We start from the raw sequence: 26,656 nt of genomic DNA, 5'->3' as shown, positions 1-26,656 counted from the left end.
TTGTTGAATAAATATTGTTTAAACCAGCGAGGAAACCACTAGCTAGTGTAATAATTATCATAGCACCTGTTTATATAAACAATGTGATTCACTTTGAAAAGTCTCTTCTGTTGCAGGTAACCCAGCTGCTAACCCGTGTCAGGTAGGTAACGACGTCTGGTCGTGTCTGGAACACATATTTTACATTCAGTTTTAATAACAGTACGCATAGTGTTGGCATAACAAGAACAGTTAAAACCAATGTGGCTAGGGTAATAAGACTGTACAAACATAACCCCAACCCTAACTTAAAAATAAACATTTCTTTAAATTTGAGACATTCACTGTCACATCTGTTTGCTGTAGACATTCCGAGAATCATGACCTATACATGTGTTACATCTCTTTGTTGTAGACATTCCGAGAATCATGACCTATACATGTGTGTCACATCTGTTTGTTGTAGACATTCCGAGAATCATGACCTATACATGTGTGTCACATCTTTGTTGTAGACATTCCGAGAATCATGACCTATACATGTGTGTCACATCTCTTTGTTGTATACATTCCGAGAACCATGACCTATACATGTGTGTCACATCTGTTTGTTGTAGACATTCCGAGAATCATAACCTATACATGTGTGTCATCTCTTTGTTGTAGACATTTCGAGAATCATGACCTATACATGTGTGTCACATCTGTTTGTTGTAGACATTCCGAGAATCATAACCTATACATGTGTGTCATCTCTTTGTTGTAGACATTCCGAGAATCATGACTTATACATGTGTGTCATCTCTTTGTTGTAGACATTTCGAGAATCATGACCTATACATGTGTGTCACATCTGTTTGTTGTAGACATTCCGAGAATCATAACCTATACATGTGTGTCATCTCTTTGTTGTAGACATTCCGAGAATCATGACTTATACATGTGTGTCGCATCTGTTTGTTGTAGACATTCCGAGAATCATAACCTATACATGTGTGTCATCTGTTGTAGACATTCCGAGAGTCATAACCTATACATGTGTGTCACATCTGTTTGTTGTAGACATTCCGAGAATCATAACCTATACATGTGTGTCATCTGTTTGTTGTAGACATTCCGAGAATCATGACTTATACATGTGTGTCGCATCTGTTTGTTGTAGACATTCCGAGAATCATGACTTATACATGTGTGTCGCATCTGTTTGTTGCAGACATTCCGAGAATCATGACTTATACATGTGTGTCGCATCTGTTTGTTGCAGACATTCCGAGAATCATGACTTATACATGTGTGTCGCATCTGTTTGTTGCCATTCCGAGAATCATGACTTATACATGTGTGTCATCTCTTTGTTGTAGAGGACGCCATGTAGTGGGAGATGTGCTATAAAAACTGACAAATTCTGTGACTATGGCCATTGTAATCAGAAAGCTGTGTGTGGTAAGTAGTTTATATTTTTAATCAGAATTCTGTGTGTGGTAAGTAGTTTATAGTTTTAATCAGAAAGCTGTGTGTGGTATGTAGTTTATAGTTTTAATCAGAAAGCTGTGTGTGGTAAGTAGTTTATATTTGTAATCAGAAAGCTGTGTGTGGTAAGTAGTTTATAGTTTTAATCAGAAAGCTGTGTGTGGTAAGTAATTTATATTTGTAATCAGAAAGCTGTGTGTGGTAAGTAGTTTATTTGTAATCAGAAAGCTGTGCGTTGTAAGTAGTTTATAGTTTTAATCAGAAAGCTGTGTGTGGTAAGTAATTTATATTTTTAATCAGAAAGCTGTGTGTGGTAAGTAATTTATTTGTAATCAGAAAGCTGTGCGTTGTCAGTAGTTTATAGTTCTAATCAGAAAACTGTGTGTGGTAAGTAGTTTATTTGTAATCAGAAAGCTGTGTGTTGTAAGTAGTTTATAGTTTTAATCAGAAAGCTGTGTGTGGTAAGTAGTTTACATTTGTAATAAGAAAGCTGGGTGTGGTAGGTAGTTTATATTGTTTTATCAGAAAGCTGTGTGTGGTAAGTAGTTTACATTTGTAATAAGAAAGCTGGGTGTGGTAGGTAGTTTATATTGTTTTATCAGAAAGCTGTGTGTGGTAAGTAGTTTACATTTGTAATAAGAAAGCTGGGTGTGGTAGGTAGTTTATATTGTTTTATCATCAGAAAGCTGTGTGTGGTAAGTAGTTTACATTTGTAATAAGAAAGCTGGGTGTGGTAGGTAGTTTATATTGTTTTATCAGAAAGCTGGGTGTGGTAGGTAGTTTACATTTGTAATAAGAAAGCTGGGTGTGGTAGGTAGTTTATATTGTTTTATCAGAAAGCTCTCAATTGTAAGTACAAATATCTTTCGCGAACACCTGACATCATCATTGTTTTGACAGTGATTCATGAGTGCATGTCATCACAGCTGTATTTATTTCAATAAGTTCTGTCCTTTGCTAGTTTTGATTTAGTAAACTAGTCTGAGAGTGGCAGTCCTCTTTGAGGCGGTCAAATTGGTGTATTGCCTCGGGAGTGGCAGTCCTCTTTGAGGCGGTCAAATTGGTGTACTGCCTCGGGAGTGGCTGTCTTCCTATAGACGAGACACTAGAAAGAGATTGCTGGAACTAACCATTAGTTTGCCATGTGTTCATTTGACTCAGCATTGTGCACAGATACGGCCCTGGTCATGGATAATGGCTTTGTCGTTCAGGGCCTCGCTTTACGAGGTGATCGTAGTGCTAAGATCTCCTTACGTACATAAGGTAGTAATGCACTTAAGGTGATTTTAGCTCTAATGCCGCTTTGTAAAACGGGGCCCAGACAGATATTGTGTTTTAAATCGTTTTGTGATATTTGTGTAACCTCGGCTAGTGAAAACAACAAGACTGCCTTCCACATAGGTTCATTTATTCAGTGATGATTCTATGAAAAACCTGCAATAAAAATAATACATTTGTTATAGTCGCGTTTAACTACTACTGTTAATAATAATAGACATGTTAATTCATTCATTCAATTATTCATTCATTACAAACATCTGTATATGTATATAAAAAACATATTTCATCCATTAACCTTATATGAATTAAAATGTAACACAGTCTGGTATTCAATATTCAGTTAAAATATGTTATTATTACACAATCATTTACCAGACATCCTGTTCTAGTTTGCACTAAAACTTTTGTGAAAATATATATCTTTATCTTTGACTTTGCAGTCTTGGATTGAAATATCTTGTCCAGGTAAACCGAGAACACAGAATGAGATCGGGTTTGGTTAATGTGGTGGGAACAGGTGGCAAAATACCCAGCGTGCAGTGCTACTGTCCTATGCGTCAGTCAACCATCACCTGTCACTAATTACACGTGCCACCAAAACATAACAAATCAATATCCAATCTAAACAAACCAACCGATAACATTATCCTCACTATTAATACATAAACTGTAATAAGGTAAGTGGCTAACTACAAACGATTAATACTCTAAATATCTAATTAATAATATATTTAATAACAAACCTACACTTGGGGTTGCATATTCCCCCACTTGTGAGAAATGTGTTACGGCACGATACAATTTAGTCCAAATTTCATCCTCATGTTGTCTTAAATACAAATTTAGACATATTAATTAAAATTCTGGATACAATATTGCAAATATATATACAACTCAAAATATTTCCTCGTGGAACAACTACAATCAGGCAGTAACCTCGTTAGAAACCTCATCGAGCTCCTGTTGATAACAAACCCAATCTTCTTATCTGTCAGGAGTTTTAGAGTCCGCTGTGATCTTCAGTTTTGTAGTTCCGGACTTTCCAAAGATACTTCTGCTTCAACAGGCAACTCATCCTGGTGAGAAACACTAACACTCGTGCTGTACACAGAATTCAACTCTTGGTTGATAGTATGTTCACTATGTAGTGATATATCTGGAGTCCTGTCAATAGGCTGTGACTGAGATGACCTCTCTACGTCTCTGGGGAATGGCATATTTCAATCGTGTCTATGAATCATCACTGAACTAATTAGAAGATGTGGCACTGGATAAAGATTCTGTTCTAGGTTGAATCCTAACCAGTTACTTGGTCTTAAACTAGCGGTTAACTTCCTCAGGTGGAATGGCATAGTCTTATTCAACTTACTGTGCTAGCACAACAAATATGCTATTCAACCTGAGTCATACCTACACACTGCAGAATTCTCTCCCTTGCCGGATATGCGCAATGCTATCCTTGCACGGGCTACCTGTAACTTCATTTCTCAATTCTGCAGTCCACCTGTTAACACCTGTTAAGCTTTGGCAAAAAGATTTCTTTACTTGTAATTTTGTGTTTGTTTTTTTGGTTGAACTTGACATACGGTTGGTAGTTGGGAATTCTGTGTTGAATTTACCATGTCCGACGCGAGTTCGTTGACAGCTAGCGCACGGAAAGTTTGTGCGCGAGATGGTTGTCCATTTCCTTTACGACGTAAAGACACACACGTGTTGTGTCCGGACTGTCGGTCTTGTTCTCAAGACCGTCAGTGTGAGATCTGCGCCACATGGTCTCCTGACCAGTGGGTTCGGTTCGGTTCGCAGACTCAGGTTTCGGGTACCAGCAAAATCTTGTCGTCTGCTTCGGCAGTAGTCTGCAAGTCGGACTTAGTGGGTAGGTCCCATAAGTCTGTAGACACTTCGAAAAGTGTCCGGAAAGGGGGGAAACACAAGGGTGTTTCTTCTTCGATCCGTGTTACGAGTACAGTTACAGATACTTCGGGAGCGCCCCCCCCCGGGCTCCTATTGTGACCGTGGTACGTGAGCCGTCTTCGTTAGTGACGGCGCCTTCTTCTGTTTGTGTGGCTTCGTCGCGGGCGTCGCCATCGTCGTTACGGTTACCTTTACAAACAGAAGGAGGGCAGGGTGGAGTTGTCGCGGCACCGGTTTTGACGACTTCATCGGTTACCGAGCACATGCACTCCGTTGTGCATAGGTCCACTGCTTCGTCCGCAGAGCAGGTGGCCCCGACTTTGCCTTTGATTGCTGACAGTCGCTTCGGCACCTCAGCATTCTCAAGGCCCGAGGAGAGTTCTGCCAGTTTGCTTCGAACTGAGCCAGTTGTTCCGATGCCGGGATCCGTCTCTGATGGCATCCCAACCGATGTTTACCGTTGGGTGGAGGACTCATCCCGTTTGGGTCCTCCGTTTGCATATGTTTACCCCAAGGGTCCGGTGACTTCAGTAGCAACGGACATCTCCTCACAGTTTGCACCGTCTTTGGTCCCTACCTCTTCGACTTTACTCGATAGAGGACGAGGTTCGCGCAGATACCCCTCGGCTGGGGGTACTCTGTGGCCGCAAACTCCGACCGTTCCGCACTTGGCGCAGGAACGACCGTTAGGCTTTTAGGAAACGTTGTTTCGGAGTTTTGTGGAATTTTTGAACGCTTCGCCTCAGTTGGGATCATTGCTTTCGCAGACGGGACCGTCGGGTGCGGCTCCCATTCCCCCCCCCCCCCTGGTTTTCCGCCAAAACAAGCAGAAACTGCGTCTCGACAGCAGTTTGACGATGCAGTTAGGGATTGTCGTTCGGTTCCTATTGTTTCCGTCTCGGGAGACGCTGCCCCAGGGGCGTCTCGATTAGGGGGAGGAGTCCATATCGATCTTCGGGATCCAGTGGACAGTGACCTGGCTTCAGAGGAAGCGTCGGTTGGACCGGATTCTGTCGCTGACCCAGCTCTCTCTCACTTCGGTTCGGAGGTAGAGGAGGAGTGCGATTATCCGGCGGTTCTGGCTTTTGTCAGGGACCAGGTCCGACAGGTATGCGGGGACGCTATACCTCAGGTTGAGGCCCAGCCTCCATTCAAGGGTGTCTCCTTCGGGAACCGTTCTTAGAATTTGGTCACTCCTCGTGAGGAGTCGGGTTTACCACTTGCACAGGAGGCGCACAGTTCACTTTGTGACATTGATGTGTTGATCACTGATAGTGATCGTATCCTGGGAGTGGGTGTTGATGAGTACCCAACGGCACTGCCTACGGGGAAAATCTTAACGGGAGCGCGCATTTTTCGTGCCGACTCCTATGAGACGTTGGTGGCGGATTTTCTCGAGCATCTGGCGGTCGTTCCCGCTAGTGTCCGAGCCGCTTGTTCCCCATCGCCGCATGTGTCATTGCCAATCGCGGATCTGGAATCATTCGAACGGCTGGCTAAGTCGATGTTCCAGGTTAATAACCATTTAGGTACGTTCCTATTTGGCTTGGATAAGGCTGTCGAGAGCCTTCCCGCGATGGCGAAAGGCTGTTTGGAGGCTGCGTCAAAAGCCTCTAAGCATATCGCTCAGTTATCTGGCCTATTGTTTGCGAACAGTCTTTTGTTACGGCGTGACCATTACCTGGCGGGTTTGAGTGCGTCAAACGTTGCGAAGACGTTTTTTCGTACACGTTCGGTACGGGAAAATTTACTTTTCGGTCCCGATTTTAATATTGTCCTAGACAAGGATTTGTCGCGACCAGTCCCGAACACTTGATCCTCAACCTCTGGTAAACGTCGGTCCACGTTTTCGGGGTTCAAGCCTCCTCCTGTAAAAAAGGCTGCTTTTTTACAGTCGGCTCAGATCCCTAGGGTTCCTGACACTAGGAGGCAACCAGGTAACAACCCGTCTTCCGCTAAGCGAGGACGCAAACGTCGTACTGCGTTCCGTTCTCAGTCCACCAAAGGCGTTGCGCCTACGGGTGGTAAGCGGTTGGGGTGAGGGTACGTGAACGATCGGCAGTTGCTTTCGGAGGTACCGTTAGCAACCATACCCGTGGGGGGCAGGCTCCGCCATTTCCTTCGAAATTGGTGCAAGCTGCCTGGTCTCGACCCCTGGGTTCTGTCGGTCGTTCGACAGGGTTACAAAATACCCTTTTCTTTGAGCCTCCCTCTTACTTCCACTCCGAGAATGCCGCCGTTACCGTCCTCGGATCGGCGCATTTTAGTGGAGAGTATGATTGCCGAGTTTCTCGACAAAGGGGCCATCCAGAGAGTCAGTCTGGACACTCCGGGATTTTATTCTCATCTTTTCTTCGCCCGGAAGAAAAATGGGGAATGGAGACCAATCCTAAATTTGAAACCACTGAACGTCTACGTCGATGTTGCTTCCATAAAAATGGAAACGGTTCATTCGGTCCGGAACCTGCTTCAAATTGGGGAGTGGGCTGCGTCGATCGATCTGAAAGACGCATACCTCCATGTCCCGGTGCACAAGGCGTTTTGGAAGTTTCTGCGCTTCCTGTTCGACGGGAAAGCGTACGAGTTTCGTGTGCTCCCGTTCGGTTTGGCGACGAGTCCCCATGCTTTTACACGTGTGGTAAAAGCGGTGGTAGGTCATGTTCATTTGTTAGGGGTTCGAATGCATACCTATCTGGACGATTGGTTGATCCCAGCTTCGTCGCAACAGGAGTGTCAGACCAATGTCGGGTTGGTTTTGGACACGATCCTCCAATTGGGTTTTATTCCCAATTGGGTGAAATCGGAGTTAACGCCGGCTCAGATTTTCACATATCTCGGAGTGGTCTTCGATCTTGTGGTAGCGTCGGTTCATCCCACCGATGCGCGTATCCACAATTTCCAAACGTCGGCGCGACGTTTGATGGGGGAGCAAAGTACTACGGTACGATCTCTCCACGTGGTGTTGGGCCACCTCGAATCTCTGGCCTCGTTGATCGTGCGGTTCAGACTATTCAAACGACCACTCCAGTGGCATTTGTCCCCATGGTGGGACGGTCACAATTGGGACACGACAGTGCCTCTGGGCCCATGGTTCACTCATCCGATACAGGAGTGCCTGTCGGACAAGTGCATGTCCCTATCGGTTCCGTTGCCCCCCCTGCTCCGGATCTGATCCTGTTCACGGATGCGTCGCTGGACGGGTACGGGGCGCATCTGTTGGATCAACACATTTCAGGGGTATGGAATCTCTCTGAGAGGAAGTTTCATATCAACTGTTTGGAGATGGAGGCAGTGCATCGTGCCTGTCTTCATTTCCGGTGTGTTCTTCGACACCGTCGAATTCTGTTGAGATGCGACAATACGTCGGTAGTGGCATATCTCAATCGTTGGGGTGGAACCAAATCGGAGACTTTGTGTCACAAAGCTCTTGCGATTTTGGAATTCTGCGACCAACTAGGGACCACTCTGTGGGCGAAACACATTCCTTCATCAGTGAATGTGTTAGCAGATGCCCTCAGTCGACATACCCCTGTTCAGACGGAGTGGATGTTGAACAAAGGGGTGGTCGCAGCGGTTCTTCGGGTGTGGGGCAGTCCACAGGTGGACATGTTTGCCACACGGTTGAACAACCAATTGCCGGTGTTCGTGTCCCCGGTACCGGACACATTGGCGTTGGAGTACGACGCGTTAAGTATGGATTGGACGGGACTGGATTTTTATGCCTTCCCTCCTCCTGTCTTACTCGGCAAGGTGTTGACCAAAGTGGTCCAGGAACCTTGTCACGTGACGTTGATATCTCCTCTGTGGGTGGCGCAGCCCTGGTTTCCACAGCTCCTGTCACTGTTAGTGGCAGTCCCGTTCCGATTACCAGTGTTGTCCGATCTACTCAGCCAGCGACTGAGTCAGACGGTGTGGCATCCGAAGCCGGAGGTCTTCCGGTTTCACGCGTGGAGGTTATCAGGGCTTCCTTGCGACGCAGCGGTTTTTCGACAAGAATTGCACAACTCGTCTCTTCAGCAAAGCGCAAATCTACCGAGTCGGTTTATCAGTGTCACTGGCGTATGTGGGTTCGTTGGGCGAACGCACGGGATTTCGATCCCTTATCGCCTACTGTCAACGATTTAGCGGAGTACTTTCTGGCGTTGGTCCAAGAAAGGAAACTTAAAGTCACGACAGTGAAAAGTCACAGAGCTGTGATTTTCACTACTCTTAAACAGTGTGGATGTCGTGACTTTTCTACCAACTTGGTGTTGCATGATTTACTTAAATCAATACAATCCACGGTTGAACGACCTTCCATTATTCCGAAATGGAATGTCTTTCTGGTGTTACATGCTCTTAAGGGTGCGCCTTATGAGCCGTTGAGGTTTGCTAGTCTTCGTGCCTTGACGTGGAAGACTCTGTTTCTGGTTTCACTGGCAGCTTGTCGTCGGATCAGTGAGATACATGCTTTTTTGCATGACTTGGTTGATTACAATTCGGACGGGTCTGTCACTTTACGTACCGACCCTATCTTTGTTGCTAAAAACCAGTCTCCAGGGGAAGAGTTTCCACCTACTGTCATTCACAGTTTATCTCGTACACTGTCATCTGATAACTCGGATAGACTTCTTTGCCCGGTGAGAGCATTGAAGTATTATTTGCAGCGTACGAAAAACCGGCGGCAGGGTAAAAAGAGATTGTTTATTTCTTATACCATTAGGCCGGGTGATGTCACAAAAAATGCTTTGTCTCGATGGATAGCAGGTACCATCAAGCTAGCATATGAGATGGCGGGTGATCATGTGTTACGGAATTTCTCTGTTAAACCACATGAGATCCGAGCCATTTCTGCTTCCCTGAATTTTCATGACTCTTTAGATATTATAAAGGTCATGAATGCAGGGGTTTGGAAAGGACGGCACACTTTTGACTGTTTCTATTTCCGGGATATGGCGGTTGGTCCTGACGGTACGCGTAGGATCCAGACAGTCATTGCGGCTCAACACGTCGTGTCTGTGCGCAGGGCAACGGAAAGGGGTCGACCTCTTTTCCGTCCGACTGCCATCGATTCACGCTTTGGACATGTTTAACACTCCACTCTTTTCTGAGGGATGGGGTTTTTTTGTAGTGTTGTCTACCGTTTCCTCTCCCTGGTGAGATGTTTTTCCTCCCTTTCATGGGGATGAGTTTTTCTTTTGGGAAGCCCCTTTTTATTCCCAAAAGTTTTTTGACTCCTTGTTACCGTATGTCGTGGTTCGTCCTATCTCCATGTCATTACTTCAAAGGAGCTTTTTGGGTACGGGTAAGTCCTCTATTTTCTTACCTCCTCCCATTAATGTTGAATTCATGTGCTCTAACGGTGTCATTGCACGTCCGTTATAGCATATTTGTTGTGCTAGCACAGTAAGTTGAATAAGACTATTAGAAAATTTGTTTCTAATTTTCATTATTATTCATACTTACCTAGTGCTAGCACAACAAACTATACCTCCCACCCACCCCTATGAGGCTTTCCCTCGGTGGGTGGACTTTGAACCGAGAATGAAGTTACAGGTAGCCCGTGCAAGGATAGCATTGCGCATATCTGGCAAGGGAGAGAATTCTGCAGTGTGTAGGTATGACTCAGGTTGAATAGCATATTTGTTGTGCTAGCACTAGGTAAGTATGAATAATAATGAAAATTAGAAACAAATTTTCTAATTGAAGAGTAATAACATCTTCCGGTGAAGCATATTGGAATGTGAGTTACCAAATAGGGTTCCTGCTCCCATCTATCAGCCAGTTTCTGTTTTCCCTTGAATCCAACCTTTCTTACAAACACTCTGTCACCAACCACCAACTTTGACTTTTACACTCTTCTGTCATACCTCTCATTATTCTGGTCTGAATACCTGTTAGCTTGGTCTGCAGCTGCTCTGTAGGCATACTCCATCCTACCCTTCAACTGCTGTACATAGGAGCTGTGATCTTGGAGCACCTTCAGTCTGCCACTCTGTACCCAGGAAAACATCTACAGAAAGTCTAGGATTCCACCCAAACATCAAAAAATGTGGTGAGTATCCTGTGGCATTGCTTTTTGTAGAATTGTATGCATGAACCAACGGAGCAACGTATGATTTCCGGTCTACCTTCTTTTCTTCATCCAATGTGGTAAGCATCTTGAGTAATGTCTGATTAAATCTCTCATCTGAGCCATTTGCCATCGAATGGTAGGGTGTAGTTCTGGTCTTTTGTACATTAGCAAGTTTACAGAGTTCCTTGATGACCTTACTCTCAAAATTTCTACCTTGGTCACTATGAAGCTGTTCTGGAAAACTGTAAAACAAGATGAAATGTTCATACAAAGCTTTGGCTGTGGTATGTGCTGTCTGGTTCCGACATGGTATCGCCTGGGCGTAACGAGTAAAATTATCAGTAATCACTAGAATGTTCTCCAATTGTCTTCCGTCTAATACACTGACCACAGTGCTGCACCTTTCTGTCTATGTCCTTCTCAAGTCATGGCCAATAGAATATCTGCTTGGCTAACAATAGCGTCTTCTCTTCACCTTGATGACAATCGTCATCTTCAATAATTATTCCTTTCATTGCTGACTGTCTACGTAATTCTGGCAACACCAACTGTTTCACCTTCTGGCCATCCAAAACAACATTCCTGTATAAAATACAATCTACCAACTCAAGATGTTTCCACTGTCTAAGGTATTTCTGTACTGCTGGCATCTCTCTACGTATACCTTCTCCCCTGTGCAAGAAACTATGGCGGACCATCTGTATGACTCTGGCAATGGCTTGGTTTTTACTCTGCCCAGCAATCCAGTCCACACAGTTAAATGTATCACCAAGACATACATTCTCACCAGCCGAATGAGTTATACTCTGGCTTGATACACTGTCAACTAGTGGAACTGCTGCTACTGCTGCCTGACAAACTGCTTTGACTACATATGCAAAAGTCTGTCTGCTAAGGACATCCGCATCTGCATTCTGTAATCAGAAAGCTGGTATTGTAAGTAGTTTTGTGATAATGATATTTGTCATCAGCTTAATATTGTAAGTAGATTTGGACTAAATGTTGAGTCAAAAATCTGTTCGATGCGCCTACAGCATTCGTTAAAATCACACAGTCAAAATGGTAAGGTCGTCTGATGAAATCACAGTTTGAGTATCGCGTATACCCTCCATGTATACCCACAACTGCAAGGCAACGCCTCCTCATTGACTGCCTGATGCGTGTAAAGACTGCATTAGGGATACGGCGCCAGTGTTCCACTAATGAGGCACTGTGGAGGGTTCCTGAGAATGCGCAGGCGTCTTCCCAGCACTTCCCAGACGTGCTCGATGTCGGGTGACCTTGAAGGTCAATCCATGACATTGATGCCCGCGTTCATGAAGAGCACAAGTTCCTGGGCCAGCACCTGGTCACGGTATGCAGCAGCGTTGAGGTTGCCACGGATGACAAGAAGTCGAGAACGTCCATTTCCACAGAAAGCACCCTAAACCATTATACTTCCGCCTCCAAATCTGTCAACTTCACTGGCACAACACTGAGCATGACATTCACCACGTCGTCTCCAAACCCTCTGCCTACCATCGGCAAATCGCAGTGTGAATCTTGATTCATCGCTAAACACGACTCTATTCCATTCCCTCCGAGTCCATCGCAAGTGGCGTGGTGCCCACATTTGACGTTGACGTCGATGAAATTGGGTCAAAATGGGTCCAACATATGGGCGCCGTGCGTGGAGGTGAGCGGTTCGCAGCCGATTTCGGATCGTTTGCGTGAACACCCGACGTCTGAAAAGTTCATTACTGGTTGCTGTAGCTGTCATGAAACGGTTTCGGAGGTGACGTAACACAATATGACGGTCATCTGCCTGTGACGTCATACGTGGTCTACCCGATCGGGGATGATTAGCTGTGGTGCCCGTTTGTTGTACTCGTGTCCGCAGATCATAAATTGCCCGTCGACTGCAAACCAATGCTTTTGCAATGTCAACTACTGACGTTCTCGCGTGCAACATGCCGATGGCACGTTCACACGACATATTTTTGAGGCGTGGCATCGAAACAAATATCGTTTTAATGTGGTTTTTGGAGTTGTCAGACTACAGTGAGCAAGTAACGATTAAAACACGTGTGCTATTATATTCACGCGACCAGCGGCACGTGCAAAACTACTTTTACCTCAGTGGTGCTGTGCACGTGCAATGGATCGAGTCACGTGGGCTGTGATGGGCTTCAAATGGAGTGTAGACATTGCCATTACAATATTTATTCCTGAAAAATACCTGCTTTCAACACTCATTGACTTTATTCAAATTTTAGATTGTGAAGTTTTTAATTTGACTCGGTATAGTTTTATGATAATGATATTTGTAATCAGCTTAATATTGTAAGTAGTTTTGTGATAATGATATTTGTTATCAGGTTAATATTGTAAGTAGTTTTGTGATAATGATATCTGTAAACAGCTTAATATTGTAAGTTTTGTGATAATGATATTTGTTATCAGCTTAATATTGTAAGTAGTTTTGTGATAATGATATCTGTTATCAGCTTAATATTGTAAGTAGTTTTGTGATAATGATATCTGTAATCAGCTTAATATTGTAAGTAGTTTTGTGATAATGATATTTATAAGCTTAATATTGTAAGTAGTTTTGTGATAATGATATTTGTAAACAGCTTAATATTGTAAGTAGTTTTGTGATAATGATATTTGTAATCAGCTTAATATTGTAAGTACTTTTGTGATAATGATATTTGTCATCAGCTTAATATTGTAAGTAGTTTTGTGATAATGATATTTGTCATCAGCTTAATATTGTAAGTATTTTTTTGATAATGATGTTTGTAATCAGCTTAATATTGTAAGTAGTTTTGTGATAATGACATTTGTAATCAGCTTAATATTGTAAGTAGTTTTGTGATAATGACATTTGTAATCAGCTTAATATTGTAAGTAGTTTTGTGATAATGATATTTGTTATCAGCTTAATATTGTAAGTAGTTTTGTGACTGCCGTGTGTAATGGAACTTATTCATGTCTTGTATAGTTCTGTTGCTATGACAACTGTACTGATGCTTTGTTTGCACAGACTCGAGCAGCGCGAAGTGCCAGGCGGCGCCAGCACCAGGCCCGTGTGAGGCGTTCTTCCCGTCCTGGTTCTACAACGCCACCTCCAGACGGTGCGAGAAGTTCGTGTTTGGGGGTTGCCTTGGAAACGATAACCGGTTTCCAACGGCCACACGCTGCTACAATCAGTGTCAGTACCAGTCTATTATCCATTCCTGTAATTAGTGAACTGAATTTTGATATTCAATAGATTATCCATTCCAGTAATCAGTCAACTGAATCTAAGCATTCAGTAATTATCCATTTCAGTAATCGGTCAACAGAATCTAAGCATTCAATAATTATCCATTTCAGTAATCGGTCAACAGAATCTAAGCATTCAGTAATTATCCATTTCAGTAATAGGTCAACAGAATCTAAGCATTCAGTAATTATCCATTTCAGTAATCGGTCAACTGAATCTAAGCATTCAGTAAGTATCCATTCCAGTAATCAGCCAACTGAATCTAAGCATTCAGTAAGTATCCATTCCAGTAATCAGCCAACTGAATCTAAGCATTCAGTAAGTATCCATTCCAGTAATCAGCCAACTGAATCTAAACATTCATAAGTATCCATTCCAGTAATCAGCCAACTGAATCTAAGCATTCAGTAATTATCCATTCCAGTAATCCGCCAACTGAATCTAAGCATTCAGTAGATTGTTCTCTCTGATATACAATTTGTTGTAGTGTACATAACGTGAAAAGGTTTTAATACTTTATTATAATGTGTAGTCGTGTGAATGGTAAAATGTGCTACACGTTTATTGTATTTATCGTTTTCAGGTAATAAAACAGCAAGTCCGTGCACTGTAAGTATGACGTGGGTCAAATCAGATGACGGGGCGAGACGGTTGTGTGCACGATATTGGGCGTCTGACTAGTTTGTTTGGAGACGGTACACCACTTTAGATGTTACTTCAACATGAACTCAGTATCTGACTGATGGGAGCAGTTGATTTATCAAAACATCCCTTGTGTAGACATACCTTTTCAGTGTGATAATATTTTGTTTTGTCCAAACTTTATGTCTTATATTTAAGATGACATGGGTTTTCTTGATGGACGACAACATTCAACTTTTCCATTATTGTTAAAACACACATGTAATAAAACACAGTGTGTTCTGTCGGGATTCGAACCTACTTAAATAATGAATATTTAAAGTTGACCATTATATGTTAATTATATGTTAATGATATGTTAACTGTATGTTAACTGCGATTGTTTAACACAGTGGGCCAGATGTGGATCACGTCAGAAGTGTCTGGTTGTAGCAGACGAGAGGTGTTCGAGAGGAAATTGCAGACAGAGGGCCACGTGCGGTAGGTACTCCCATTTGTATATCTGTATGTCTGTATGTCTGTCTGTCTATCGATCTATCTATATATCTGTCTGTCTATTGATCTATCTATATATCTGTCTGTCTGTATGTCTGTCTGTCTATCTATATATCTATGTATCTGTCTGTCTGTCTATTGATATATATATATATATATATATATATATATATATATATATATATATATATATATATATATATATATATATGTCTGTTTGTCTGTCTGTCTGTCGATCTATCTATCTGTCTATATGTCTGTATGTCTGTCTGTCTGTCTGTCTATCGATCGATCTACATAAGAAGAAGTTTGCTCACTGAGCGCTGACCTAATTAAATTCAATGGTTAAGTAACGTTTTAACACTGGCTTTTTCACTGTCAACACCATTTTTTATTTTAATAAAACGGCGATCGCGAGCCAGTTCGCTCAGAATATGGAACTTTAACCATTTTTCTACCAGAAAATAGTTTTGTTATATTTTTCTGATTGATTTTTCCACCGTCATTTTTCATGTTTTTAAATCGTTTAAATTTCATTCCTAATGGAAAAGCTTGAGGATTCCCTGCTAAAATCGGGGACTCGAAGGGATTCCCCGTGTCAAGCATTTTGACAGGAGGCGGTTTCATCCCAGTTCGCTAGCCAATTAATGCCTGAGATACTTGCCGAGCTATCAGTGTAAATATTTTTTTGATTGGTGCAGATTATAATCCGTCATTTTTTAATTGAAAAAAGTGAAGTTTACGAACTTTCTTACTCTAAGCGCATGCGCACTCCATATATCTGCTGTTGCGACCTTAGTGAAAACGTCAAAGTTTGTAAACAAATGTATCAATTTCTCAATTTTATGGGCTCTTATGACTTTGGCCTTGATTGTAGATTATGCTAAATGTGTAATATTTGTAATTTTTGTCTTATAAACGACACGAAGGTGTTTTTTGTGTGTCTTTTGTCCGGTAAACATCTGACATGCGTGGGCTGTACCATTGCTGCTGATGCAAGGGGTGGATGAGTTGTGTGTTCTATGCATTTTGTGGGCCTATACCACTAGCAGTCTTGAGTAGGGTTTTTTCCTTTATTATTTTAGTTTGGATCGACGTTTTGGAAATAACAAAAACAATTTAAATAAAATTATTTCAAAAATTTAAAAAATAGCGAAAGAAAATTTTTTTTTTTTAGACAATTTTCGATTTTTGACCAATTTTCCACGGTCATTTTCATAACCATTGCAACCACAAACTTCAATTAAAATTACTATGTTGTAGACATATCTTACAATTTAAGGCGGTTGTGTTTTGAAGATTTTGACGAAAACGCGATATTTGACATTTTGTGTGAAATTCATGAAACTCAACCCTCCTAAATTGACAAATTTTAATACGTTGTAATGAATTCTTTATTTATTGCAAAGGAGTAAAGATATACTATTATACCATAAATTTCGTTAAAAACAAATCCGTGTTGTTGTTTTTTCTTGATTATTTTAGTTTGGGACGACATATAGTCAAAAAAGGAAAAAGGTTTTGGAAATTTTAAAAAAGAACTATTGTTTCTTTTAATTTAAATTAAATTATTTCAAAAATTAAAAAAATAGGAGCGATTTTTTTTTTTTTTAGAAGTAAAGTTATTGCGAAAACGTAGGTGCTGATTGCCGTGACGCGAACGATAGTGAAGTGTGTGCAAGAGTCGGGTGAACTATAATTATTTCAGTTTGCATGTCAGTCTGAAAGAAAGAACAAACTAATTGTAAACTGAAATAAACAAAATAAAACATTATGTACAGATTAAAACGTCCCTGTTACACAAACAATCAACTCCGAGTGTCAACGTGCAGCAGTATTGTCCTGTAGTGCACAGGTAAATATTGTATGATTACACCCCTTCTCTGTAATGGTCTAGTCCGGCTCGGTCACAGACAGTCGGATAACCAGCCTATATTTAGACGGATGCGCGTCACAAATGATTTTTTAATCAAAAAATAGACCGCCACGTCAGCAAACTTCTTCTAATGTATATCTCTTTGTCTGTCTGTCTGTTATACAGATATTTCTGTGAAATATGCTAACCTGGGACCTTTTTACTATGTATTTCCATCATTCTACTCTCAAAATTAGTAAAATGCGTAGTAATTCGTTTGTAAGACTATATAGCTGTTCGGTAGAATGCTAATATGAATAAATGTTGTTATTCATATTCGGACATTTTCGTTTAATTCGGGCAAAAGACAGCTTGTCACCACCTCCCCCCCCCCCCCCTTCAAAAACAAAATGGGAACCCATACACCTTTGTCTACAAGTGTAAATTGTGTATCGTGTTTTCTCTGTCCTGTACAGTGTAAATTCTGTATCATGTTTGCTTTTCAGTATGTCCTGTCTACAAGTGTAAATTATGTAACATGTTTGCTTTTCAGTATGTCCTGTCTACAAGTATAAATTATGTATCATGTTTGCTTTTCAGTATGCCCTGTCTACAAGTGTAAATTTTTTATCATGTTTTCAGTGTGTCCTGTCTACAAGTGTAAATTCTGTATCATGTTTCCAGTGTGTCCTGTCTACAAGTGTAAATTCTATATCATGTTTTCAGTATGTCCTGTCTACAAGTTTTCAGTGTGTCCTGTCTACAAGTGTAAACTCTAAATCATGTTTTCAGTATGTCCTGTCTACAAATGTAAATTATGTATCATGTTTGCTTTTCAGTGTGTCTTGTCTACAAGTGTAAACTCTATATCATGTTTTCAGTATGTCCTGTCTACAAGTTTTCAGTGTGTCCTGTCTACAAGTGTAAACTCTGAATCATGTTTTCAGTATGTCCTGTCTACAAATGTAAATTATGTATCATGTTTGCTTTTCAGTGTGTCTTGTCTACAAGTGTAAACTCTATATCATGTTTTCAGTATGTCCTGTCTACAAGTTTTCAGTGTGTCCTGTCTACAAGTGTAAACTCTGAATCATGTTTTCAGTATGTCCTGTCTACAAATGTAAATTATGTATCATGTTTGCTTTTCAGTATGTCATGTCTACACGTGTAAATTCTTTATCATATTTCCAGTGTGTCCTGTCTAAAAGTGTAAATTATGTATCATGTTTGCTTTTCAGTGTGTCCTGTCTACAAGTGTAAATTCTGTATCATATTTCCAGTGTATCCTGTCTACAAGTGTAAATTCTATACCATGTTTTCAGTGTGTCCTGTCTACAAGTTTTCAGTATGTCCTGTCTACAAGTGTAAATTCTGTATTGTGTTTTCAGTATGTCCTGTCTACAAGTGTAAACTGTATCATGTTTTCAGTATATACTGTCTACAAGTGTAAATTCTGTATCATGTTTTAGTATGTCCTGTCTACAAGTGTAAATTATGTATCATGTTTGCTTTTCAGTATGTCCTGTCTAAAAGTGTAAATTCTGTATCATGTCTTCAGTATGTCCTGTCTACAAGTGTAAATTCTATACCATGTTTTCAGTATGTCCTGTCTACAAGTTTTCAGTGTGTCCTGTCTACAAGTGTAAACTCTGCATCATGTTTTCAGTATGTCCTGTCTACAAATGTAAATTATGTATCATGTTTGCTTTTCAGTATGTCCTGTCTACAAGTGTAAATTCTGTATCATGTTTTCAGTGTGTCCTGTCTACAAGTGTAAATTCTATATCATGTTTTCAGTATGTCCTGTCTACAAGTTTTCAGTGTGTCCTGTCTACAAGTGTAAACTCTGTTTCATGTTTTCAGTATGTCCTGTCTACACGTGTAAATTCTGTTTCATGTTTTCAGTACATCCTGTCTACAAGTGTAAATTCTGATTCCTGTTTGTTTTCAGTATGTCCTGTCTACAAGTGTAGGTTCTGTATGTCCGGGTATGTGATAGATGAATCTGGGTGCCAAACCTGTCAGTGTCGTAAGTAGGAAATCTGTGTCAGATCCCACAATAGACCTATTTCACATTTCAACTGCACATGCGCACGAAGAGTAACGTCCCTTCCTGAATTAGACTATATCCAAGCTATTTGTTAGGTTGGGGGCATACTTGACAGTTGTCAAAAGTATCATGAGTAGATTCGTAGGAGATTGAAACTCTGGCGACTAACGTACATATTTCGTATCAGATAATAGTATGGCTGCGATAAACGGTCTACAAACGTTTACATCGGAATGGTTTAAGACCAAAAGTAATAAAACAACTTAGACGAAGTCTTTTCAGTCGCCTGCCGAGGGCTTTAAAACTCAAAATTAAAAGATTCATACAATAAAATAAACTGAATTGGAATGTGGAATGTGTATCATAATATACTTATAGCAGTTAGAATTATAGTTAAATATTCACGCTGATTTCCAGTGATGTTTAATTCTCCACCTGTATCGTTATGTCAAATTTAATAAAATATGCCTCCCCTTCCCTCTAAAAAATACCTTACAAAAACCAACACAAAAAACTCACATAGACCTTTATCGCAGCTACTATTTTTTACTCCACCCCTGACTGGCATTACATTTATTGCGGGACTTAAAACATTTTTCATTTTGCTAAAACCAATGAAATCCAGTGGACATGTAATTTATGTATAAGTTAATGTTGAAATAAATATATATATATATATATATATATATATATATATATATATATATATATATATATATATATATATATATATATATATATATATACACTCTTCAAAAAAAGTAGGGGAACTCTAATAAGAATTTACAATTGCCACAATTGTAAGGTATATTAGCTGTGGGGCATGGTTATATGATAATAGTGAATTAATTGGGCAAACATTACAACCGGTAGTTCAGTATCACAGTAGGTTTTATGACCACCAAAGATCTTGAAGGACGATTGGGGTCAAAAGTGAAATTTAAAAGTTGACGGGGTTTTTATCAGTTAATCGGAAATTCAAACGATAAAAATGACGGAAAACAAAACAATAACTACTGTATGATCAACAGAATGAAAAAGATTGAAAGAAATAATGTTCCACAGTGATTAATCGACCTTCCTGGAAATTGTCAAAATCGAGAATGACACCCCACACATGTGTACGGGGCAACTGCGTGATGCACGTGCAAACTATGGAATGTGTTTCGGTGTGTTGATAAACAGACCTGAACGTTCTTTACTAGGATGTCTCTGGTCAAAACGTATGTTCGGACTAATAGTTGATATCAACATTAATATTTCAGGTTCCCCTACTTTTTGAAGAGTATATATACTGCTCACAAAAGGGAAGGGGGGTGGGGCGGGCATATTATATATATATATATAAACATTGAATTGAAGAATAATATAGGATAATTATGACACTGCTAATTAGTTCAGGGCCAGTTGTAATTCCATGGGAATTTAATGAAGAAAGTTGGCAATATATATCATTTTAAAGCTTATTACAGTAGCATTCTGAAAAGCTTTGGTGCCATTTTTGTCCAAATAGTTTCAAGGTCATATCTCAAGGTCACGGTCATAGCACCAAAAATTCTGTATTTTGCATACCGGTATATTTTCATATATTTACACTGTTTTACTGTATTTTGAGGAATTGTGGTTGTAACTGATGTGTATATTGTATTTTAATTAATAAGACTTTAACCATAATATTACAAATTACAAAGGTGGCATTTAATTTTATCCAGTTTCAAGGTCATGTTAAAGTCATTTCCTAAAATACGCTATATTTTACATGTTTGGTTATATGTGCACATCTAGGTTTGATAGTTAATGATCATAAGAGCAACATATCCAAATATTAATAATTTCATTACAGAAATAGGCTGTAGTATTATATTTGTGATGACTAGAATCCTGAATTCAAACAGTGTAACTTTGATTTTAGGAATATCACATCACAACAATACTTAATAATTAAAGTGTACATGTCTAAACACAGTAACTGTTTTTTTAAAGCACACAAGACATAACCTGTATTAATTTATAAAATTCTAACAATTTACTCTACCTTAATTTTTCCATAACGTAAATGCAGGTAACAGACCTGAGAGAAACTTTAAGGACAGCGCATGTATGTTCACTCAGCTCAATGTTTTAAACTCTTCAAAGATAATCTTACCCCTAGCCCTGAAGTAATATCGGAATGTGATGGTAATAATACTAATTCGATGTGAGGGTCCTGTGGACTGACCCCACTTTATGTAGTACTGATAATGGTATCTTTTTTCAGTTATATCTAATTTGTCAGAGAAAGACATCAGAAGAATTTATTTCACAAAGTTATGTTACAGAAAAAGCTAGTTATTATGAGGATACATATGTGGTAATGCAAAACTGTATGCAGTCAAAACGTATCAAATGGGAAACAAATATAGAGTAATGCACAGCAGGGTCAGAAAGAAAGTTTGTTGGGGAGCAAAACTTAGGCATTCTTACCACACAAACACATTACAAGCACCTGTAGATATTAAGTACAGTATTTGAAGAAATTTGGGTTGGGTGTCTTTAGTCAAAATGATTATCTTAATAGTCTTCATTGTCTTTCAAGTTATTATGCTGCCTCAAACTTAAACGAAGGAAGGAAGAAATGTTTTATTTAACGATGCACTCAACACATTTTATGTTCGGTCATGTGGCGTCGCACATATGATTAAAGACCACACAAAGAATAAGAAAGGAAATATTCTGCCGCCACACAGTGGACTACTTCTTTCAATTAGCAGCAAGGGATCGTTTATATGCACCATCCCACAAACAAGACGGCTCATACTACAGCCTTTGTTAGACAAATTGTGGAGCACTGGCTGGCATTTAATGAAAATGAAGCATTTTACGGTGTGAGGGTTGTGCTAAAGTTAAGATAGTCTTCATCACAATCTACAGCTACTGGAAAGACACACTGAAACTGAAATGAACACTTCAGATGAATAGGCAAACATTTTAGGTATGAGGATTGTGCTACGGTTAAGAGAGAGTTCATCACAGTCTACAGCTACTGGAAAGACACACTGAAACTGAAATTAACACTTCAGATGAATAGGCAAACATTTTAGGTATGAGGATTGTGCTACGGTTAAGAGAGAGTTCATCACAATCTACAGCTACTGGAAAGACACACTGAAACTGAAATTAACACTTCAGATGAATAGGCAAATATTTTAGGTATGAGGATTGTGCTACGGTTAAGAGAGAGTTCATCACAATCTACAGCTACTGGAAAGACACACTGAAACTGAAATTAACACTTCAGATGAATAGGCAAACATTTTAGGTATGAGGATTGTACTACGGTTAAGAGAGAGTTCATCACAATCTACAGCTACTGGAAAGACACACTGAAACTGAAATTAACACTTCAGATGAATAGGCAAACATTTTAGGTATGAGGATTGTGCTACGGTTAAGAGAGAGTTCATCACAATCTACAGCTACTGGAAAGACACACTGAAACTGAAATTAACACTTCAGATGAATAGGCAAACATTTTAGGTATGAGGATTGTGCTACGGTTAAGAGAGAGTTCATCACAATCTACAGCTACTGGAAAGACACACTGAAACTGAAATTAACACTTCAGATGAATAGGCAAACACATTTTAGGTATGAGGATTGTACTACGGTTAAGAGAGAGTTCATCACAATCTACAGCTACTGGAAAGACACACTGAAACTGAAATTAACACTTCAGATGAATAGGCAAACATTTTAGGTATGAGGATTGTGCTACGGTTAAGAGAGAGTTCATCACAATCTACAGCTACTGGAAAGACACACTGAAACTGAAATTAACACTTCAGATGAATAGGCAAACATTTTAGGTATGAGGATTGTGCTACGGTTAAGAGAGAGTTCATCACAATCTACAGCTACTGGAAAGACACACTGAAACTGAAATTAACACTTCAGATGAATAGGCAAACATTTTAGGTATGAGGATTGTGCTACGGTTAAGAGAGAGTTCATCACAATCTACAGCTACTGGAAAGACACACTGAAACTGAAATTAACACTTCAGATGAATAGGCAAACATTTTAGGTATGAGGATTGTGCTACGGTTAAGAGAGAGTTCATCACAATCTACAGCTACTGGAAAGACACGCTGAAACTGAAATTAATAATTCAGATGAATAGGCAAACATTTTAGGTATGAGGATTGTGCTACGGTTAAGAGAGAGTTCATCACAACCTACAGCTACTGGAAAGACACACTGAAACTGAAATTAACACTTCAGATGAATAGGCAAACATTTTAGGTATGAGGATTGTGCTACGGTTAAGAGAGAGTTCATCACAATCTACAGCTACTGGAAAGACACACTGAAACTGAAATTAACACTTCAGTTGAATAGGCAAACATTTTAGGTATGAGGATTGTGCTACGGTTAAGAGAGAGTTCATCACAATCTACAGCTACTGGAAAGACACACTGAAACTGAAATTAACACTTCAGATGAATAGGCAAACATTTTAGGTATGAGGATTGTGCTACGGTTAAGAGAGAGTTCATCACAATCTACAGCTACTGGAAAGACACACTGAAACTGAAATTAACACTTCAGATGAATAGGCAAACATTTTAGGTATGAGGATTGTGCTACGGTTAAGAGAGAGTTCATCACAATCTACAGCTACTGGAAAGACACACTGAAACTGAAATTAACACTTCAGATGAATAGGCAAACATTTTAGGTATGAGGATTGTGCTACGGTTAAGAGAGAGTTCATCACAATCTACAGCTACTGGAAAGACACACTGAAACTGAAATTAACACTTCAGATGAATAGGCAAACATTTTAGGTATGAGGATTGTCCTACGGTTAAGAGAGAGTTCATCACAATCTACAGCTACTGGAAAGACACACTGAAACTGAAATTAACAATTTAGACACATATGCAAACATTTTAGGACTTGAAACCCCCATTTCTAATACATATTTAATCTATATTTATTTCATCAAGCTTGTGACATCAACCTAATCTGTCTTTTCACCAAAAAAATTCACAGAGGATATTATTCAAGAAAAAACAAAAACAAGACGTTCTGTCAAAGAAATGAAGTTTACAATTTAAAATGTGAGGGAACTTTCGAAAGGTGTGTAAACCATTTGATCCAGATCTGTGCTAAACAAGTTTATAGTTACAACCACTAACAACATAAGGAAAGAAAAAGTGTTACACAAAGCTCAGTAATGCTCTGTGTAATGTTTTTTCCTTCTGAAAATCATTATTGGGGGGGGGGGGGGGGGGGGGGGGGGGAGTAAATAAAATTAAGATTTCCCTAAAATATAAATTGTCAACTTAAGGATATGCTAAAATCATGGTATTTATATAATTTTAGAATGCTTTCAGTCTTATATCTTAATTGAATTGTGTTAATGATGATTCAAAACACTAACCTAATTAGAGCATATGCTATTTTAATATAAAATAAATTAATGTTAATATGAAAATTTCCAGGTTGCCAACGTTTATCATCCTAATTTTTAAAGATCTTTTATCTGTAACAAGGTAATCGCCATGCTTAATGATAATATTCATTTAAGAATTGACCACAATTACTATTTGAATTGTATGACTCCGCTTAGGGATGGGAAAGGCATGGACCATCGTATAATTGTTTTTTGTTCATCAATATAAACACAATATTAAGCTCCTTTAAACTAAACAGATTGCCGCAAAGGCATAGAATGGAAATTTAATTACCCATATATCAATTTAATTAAATACAGGCCAAACACGTATTTTTATCAGTACTATTATTAAAACCCAATGCTCATCCGTGCACAGGTGTGAATGCTAAGGTCAAGGTCGCTGTGAACTGGAACAGCTGGGTGACCTACATTTGTAAGTCAGCAGTTAGTATAGTTTAACTACATTGAATGGCACAAAACAACAATTCTTGCAAATATATGTGCTATATATCTGGGTGTAAGCCACGAAATCAAATGTAACATAATTTCTACAAACCACTTGTATCACTGTAAATATGTTAGAACACAAGTGAATACTTTATGAATGATTAAGTGCACTCAATATGTAAAAAAAAATTGGATTGATTCCGTTATCAAACCTCTAAAGCTGTATTTAACATTTTTGACCTTGAAATATGACCTTGAAGTTGTCAGGAAAAAATTGATATATGTACATATGTTAGGATAGAAGTAAATACATTATGTATTATTAAGTCAGGATTAGCAGTGGGTGAACAGAAAACTTCACCAAACAATGAAAAAATAGAAGAAACCCAGTTTGTTTTTTAACTCAATATCAATTATTACACTTAATTATTTCGCCAAATGAAAATAAAATTTGCCAAATTATGTTCACATTTGCAATTGATGAATTTGGTGAGTGCCACAGTTAGCTCTGTAAGTTCAGACAGTATGTACATGTTTTCCTTGGATTGGTTCCATTACCAAATCTTTGAAGCTGTATTTAACTTTTCTTGACATTTGACCCAGACATGTGCCACTGAAGTTGTCAGGAATAATGGATATATGTAAATATTTTAGTATAAACATAAATACATTATGTATTGTTAATTTTACTGAATATGTACACGTTTTTCTTGAATTGATTCCGTTATCAAACCCCTGAAGCTGTATTTAACAATTCTAACCTTTGACCTTGACATGTGACCTTGAAGTTCTCAGGAAAAAAATGAATATATGTAAATATCTTAAGGTAGACATAAATACATTATGTATTTTTAATTTCACTGAATATGTACATGTTTTTCTTGGATTGATTATTTATCAAACCTCTGAAGCTGAATTTAACAATTCTTGATCTTTGACCTCGACATGTGACCTTGAAATGGTACCAAAGTTTTGTTTTTTTAAGTTGCAAGGCTTAAGTTTCAAAATGGTTTATGTTGCCTGCTTTCTTCATTAAATTCCCACGGGAGATTATATGTTGAGGACTGGCCCTGGACTGAATGTATGTACACGTCATTGCAGGTGCGACTACCACGAAGCCGGGCGTTGTCAAGTCTGGGTCAATGTCCGCCATTGAAGGGCAAACGGTCATGTGACGTCACGTGTCACGGTGATGGCGACTGCTCCGGGTCCCAGAAGTGTTGTTCCAGGGGGTGTGGCCGTGCATGTTTGGAGCCTGTCGCTCCACCGCCGACGTCGTTACCCCCGCCGTCGTTACCCTCGCCCCAAGAGTGTCCGCGCGGTGTCCCCGCCTTCATGTGCAAGTGGTTTCACAAACTCGTCAAGGTTTTCATGAACATGTTCAGTAAAATGGGCAAATAAACCTGCCTCCATGTTAGCGTCAAACATGTAACCGCTCGGTGTGTTCCTTCAAGTTATACCAGTACTAGGAAATAAGACACGTTTAAACGTTTAAAGAAAAAAAAATTAACTTTTTTTCCTCATAGTTTTCTTTTTATAAATAGTTTCAATGGTTGACATATCATTTGCGTAATAAAGAAAAATGCAGCTCTGTTGTCTATTCTTTGTTTTATTACTATAGTCAACAAATTATATAAAAAAATTGGGGAAACTGTCAATTTGGAGTGAGTAAAACGTATTTCGGCAGAGAGAGAGAGAGAGAGAGAGAGAGAGAGAGAGAGAGAGAGAGAGAGAGAGAGAGAGAGAGTGAGTGAGTGAGTGAGTGAGTGAGAGTGAGA

The 26,656-nt window shown here is 39.6% G+C and overlaps 2 protein-coding genes across 2 annotated transcripts in view; both read left to right on the top strand.

The window, feature by feature from the left end:
* LOC121370236 (papilin-like) overlaps nt 1–14,641 on the top strand; it is a 36,381-nt gene extending 21,740 nt beyond the window's left edge. The window contains exons 3-6 of the mRNA XM_041495359.1: nt 117–142; nt 1,341–1,422; nt 13,728–13,895; nt 14,533–14,641. Of these exons, the coding sequence (XP_041351293.1) occupies nt 117–142; nt 1,341–1,422; nt 13,728–13,895; nt 14,533–14,630 (374 nt within the window). The 3' untranslated portion in view covers nt 14,631–14,641. The remainder of the gene's footprint in view (nt 1–116; nt 143–1,340; nt 1,423–13,727; nt 13,896–14,532) is intronic.
* A 325-nt stretch (nt 14,642–14,966) lies between these two features.
* Nucleotides 14,967–26,450, top strand: LOC121370390 (WAP four-disulfide core domain protein 3-like). The gene is made up of 3 exons (XM_041495580.1): nt 14,967–15,071; nt 18,893–18,970; nt 25,980–26,450. The coding sequence occupies exons 2-3, from the start codon at nt 18,941–18,943 to the stop codon at nt 26,277–26,279; spliced, it is 330 nt and encodes a 109-aa protein (XP_041351514.1). The 5' UTR covers nt 14,967–15,071; nt 18,893–18,940; the 3' UTR covers nt 26,280–26,450.
* Nucleotides 26,451–26,656: the final 206 nt, after the last annotated feature.

The sequence above is a fragment of the Gigantopelta aegis genome, chromosome 4, assembly GCF_016097555.1.
Source record: "Gigantopelta aegis isolate Gae_Host chromosome 4, Gae_host_genome, whole genome shotgun sequence".
Taxonomy (NCBI): Eukaryota; Metazoa; Mollusca; class Gastropoda; order Neomphalida; family Peltospiridae; genus Gigantopelta; species Gigantopelta aegis.
The sequence above is the reverse complement of the archived record's forward strand: the minus strand, read 5'-3'. Positions and strand labels throughout refer to the sequence as shown.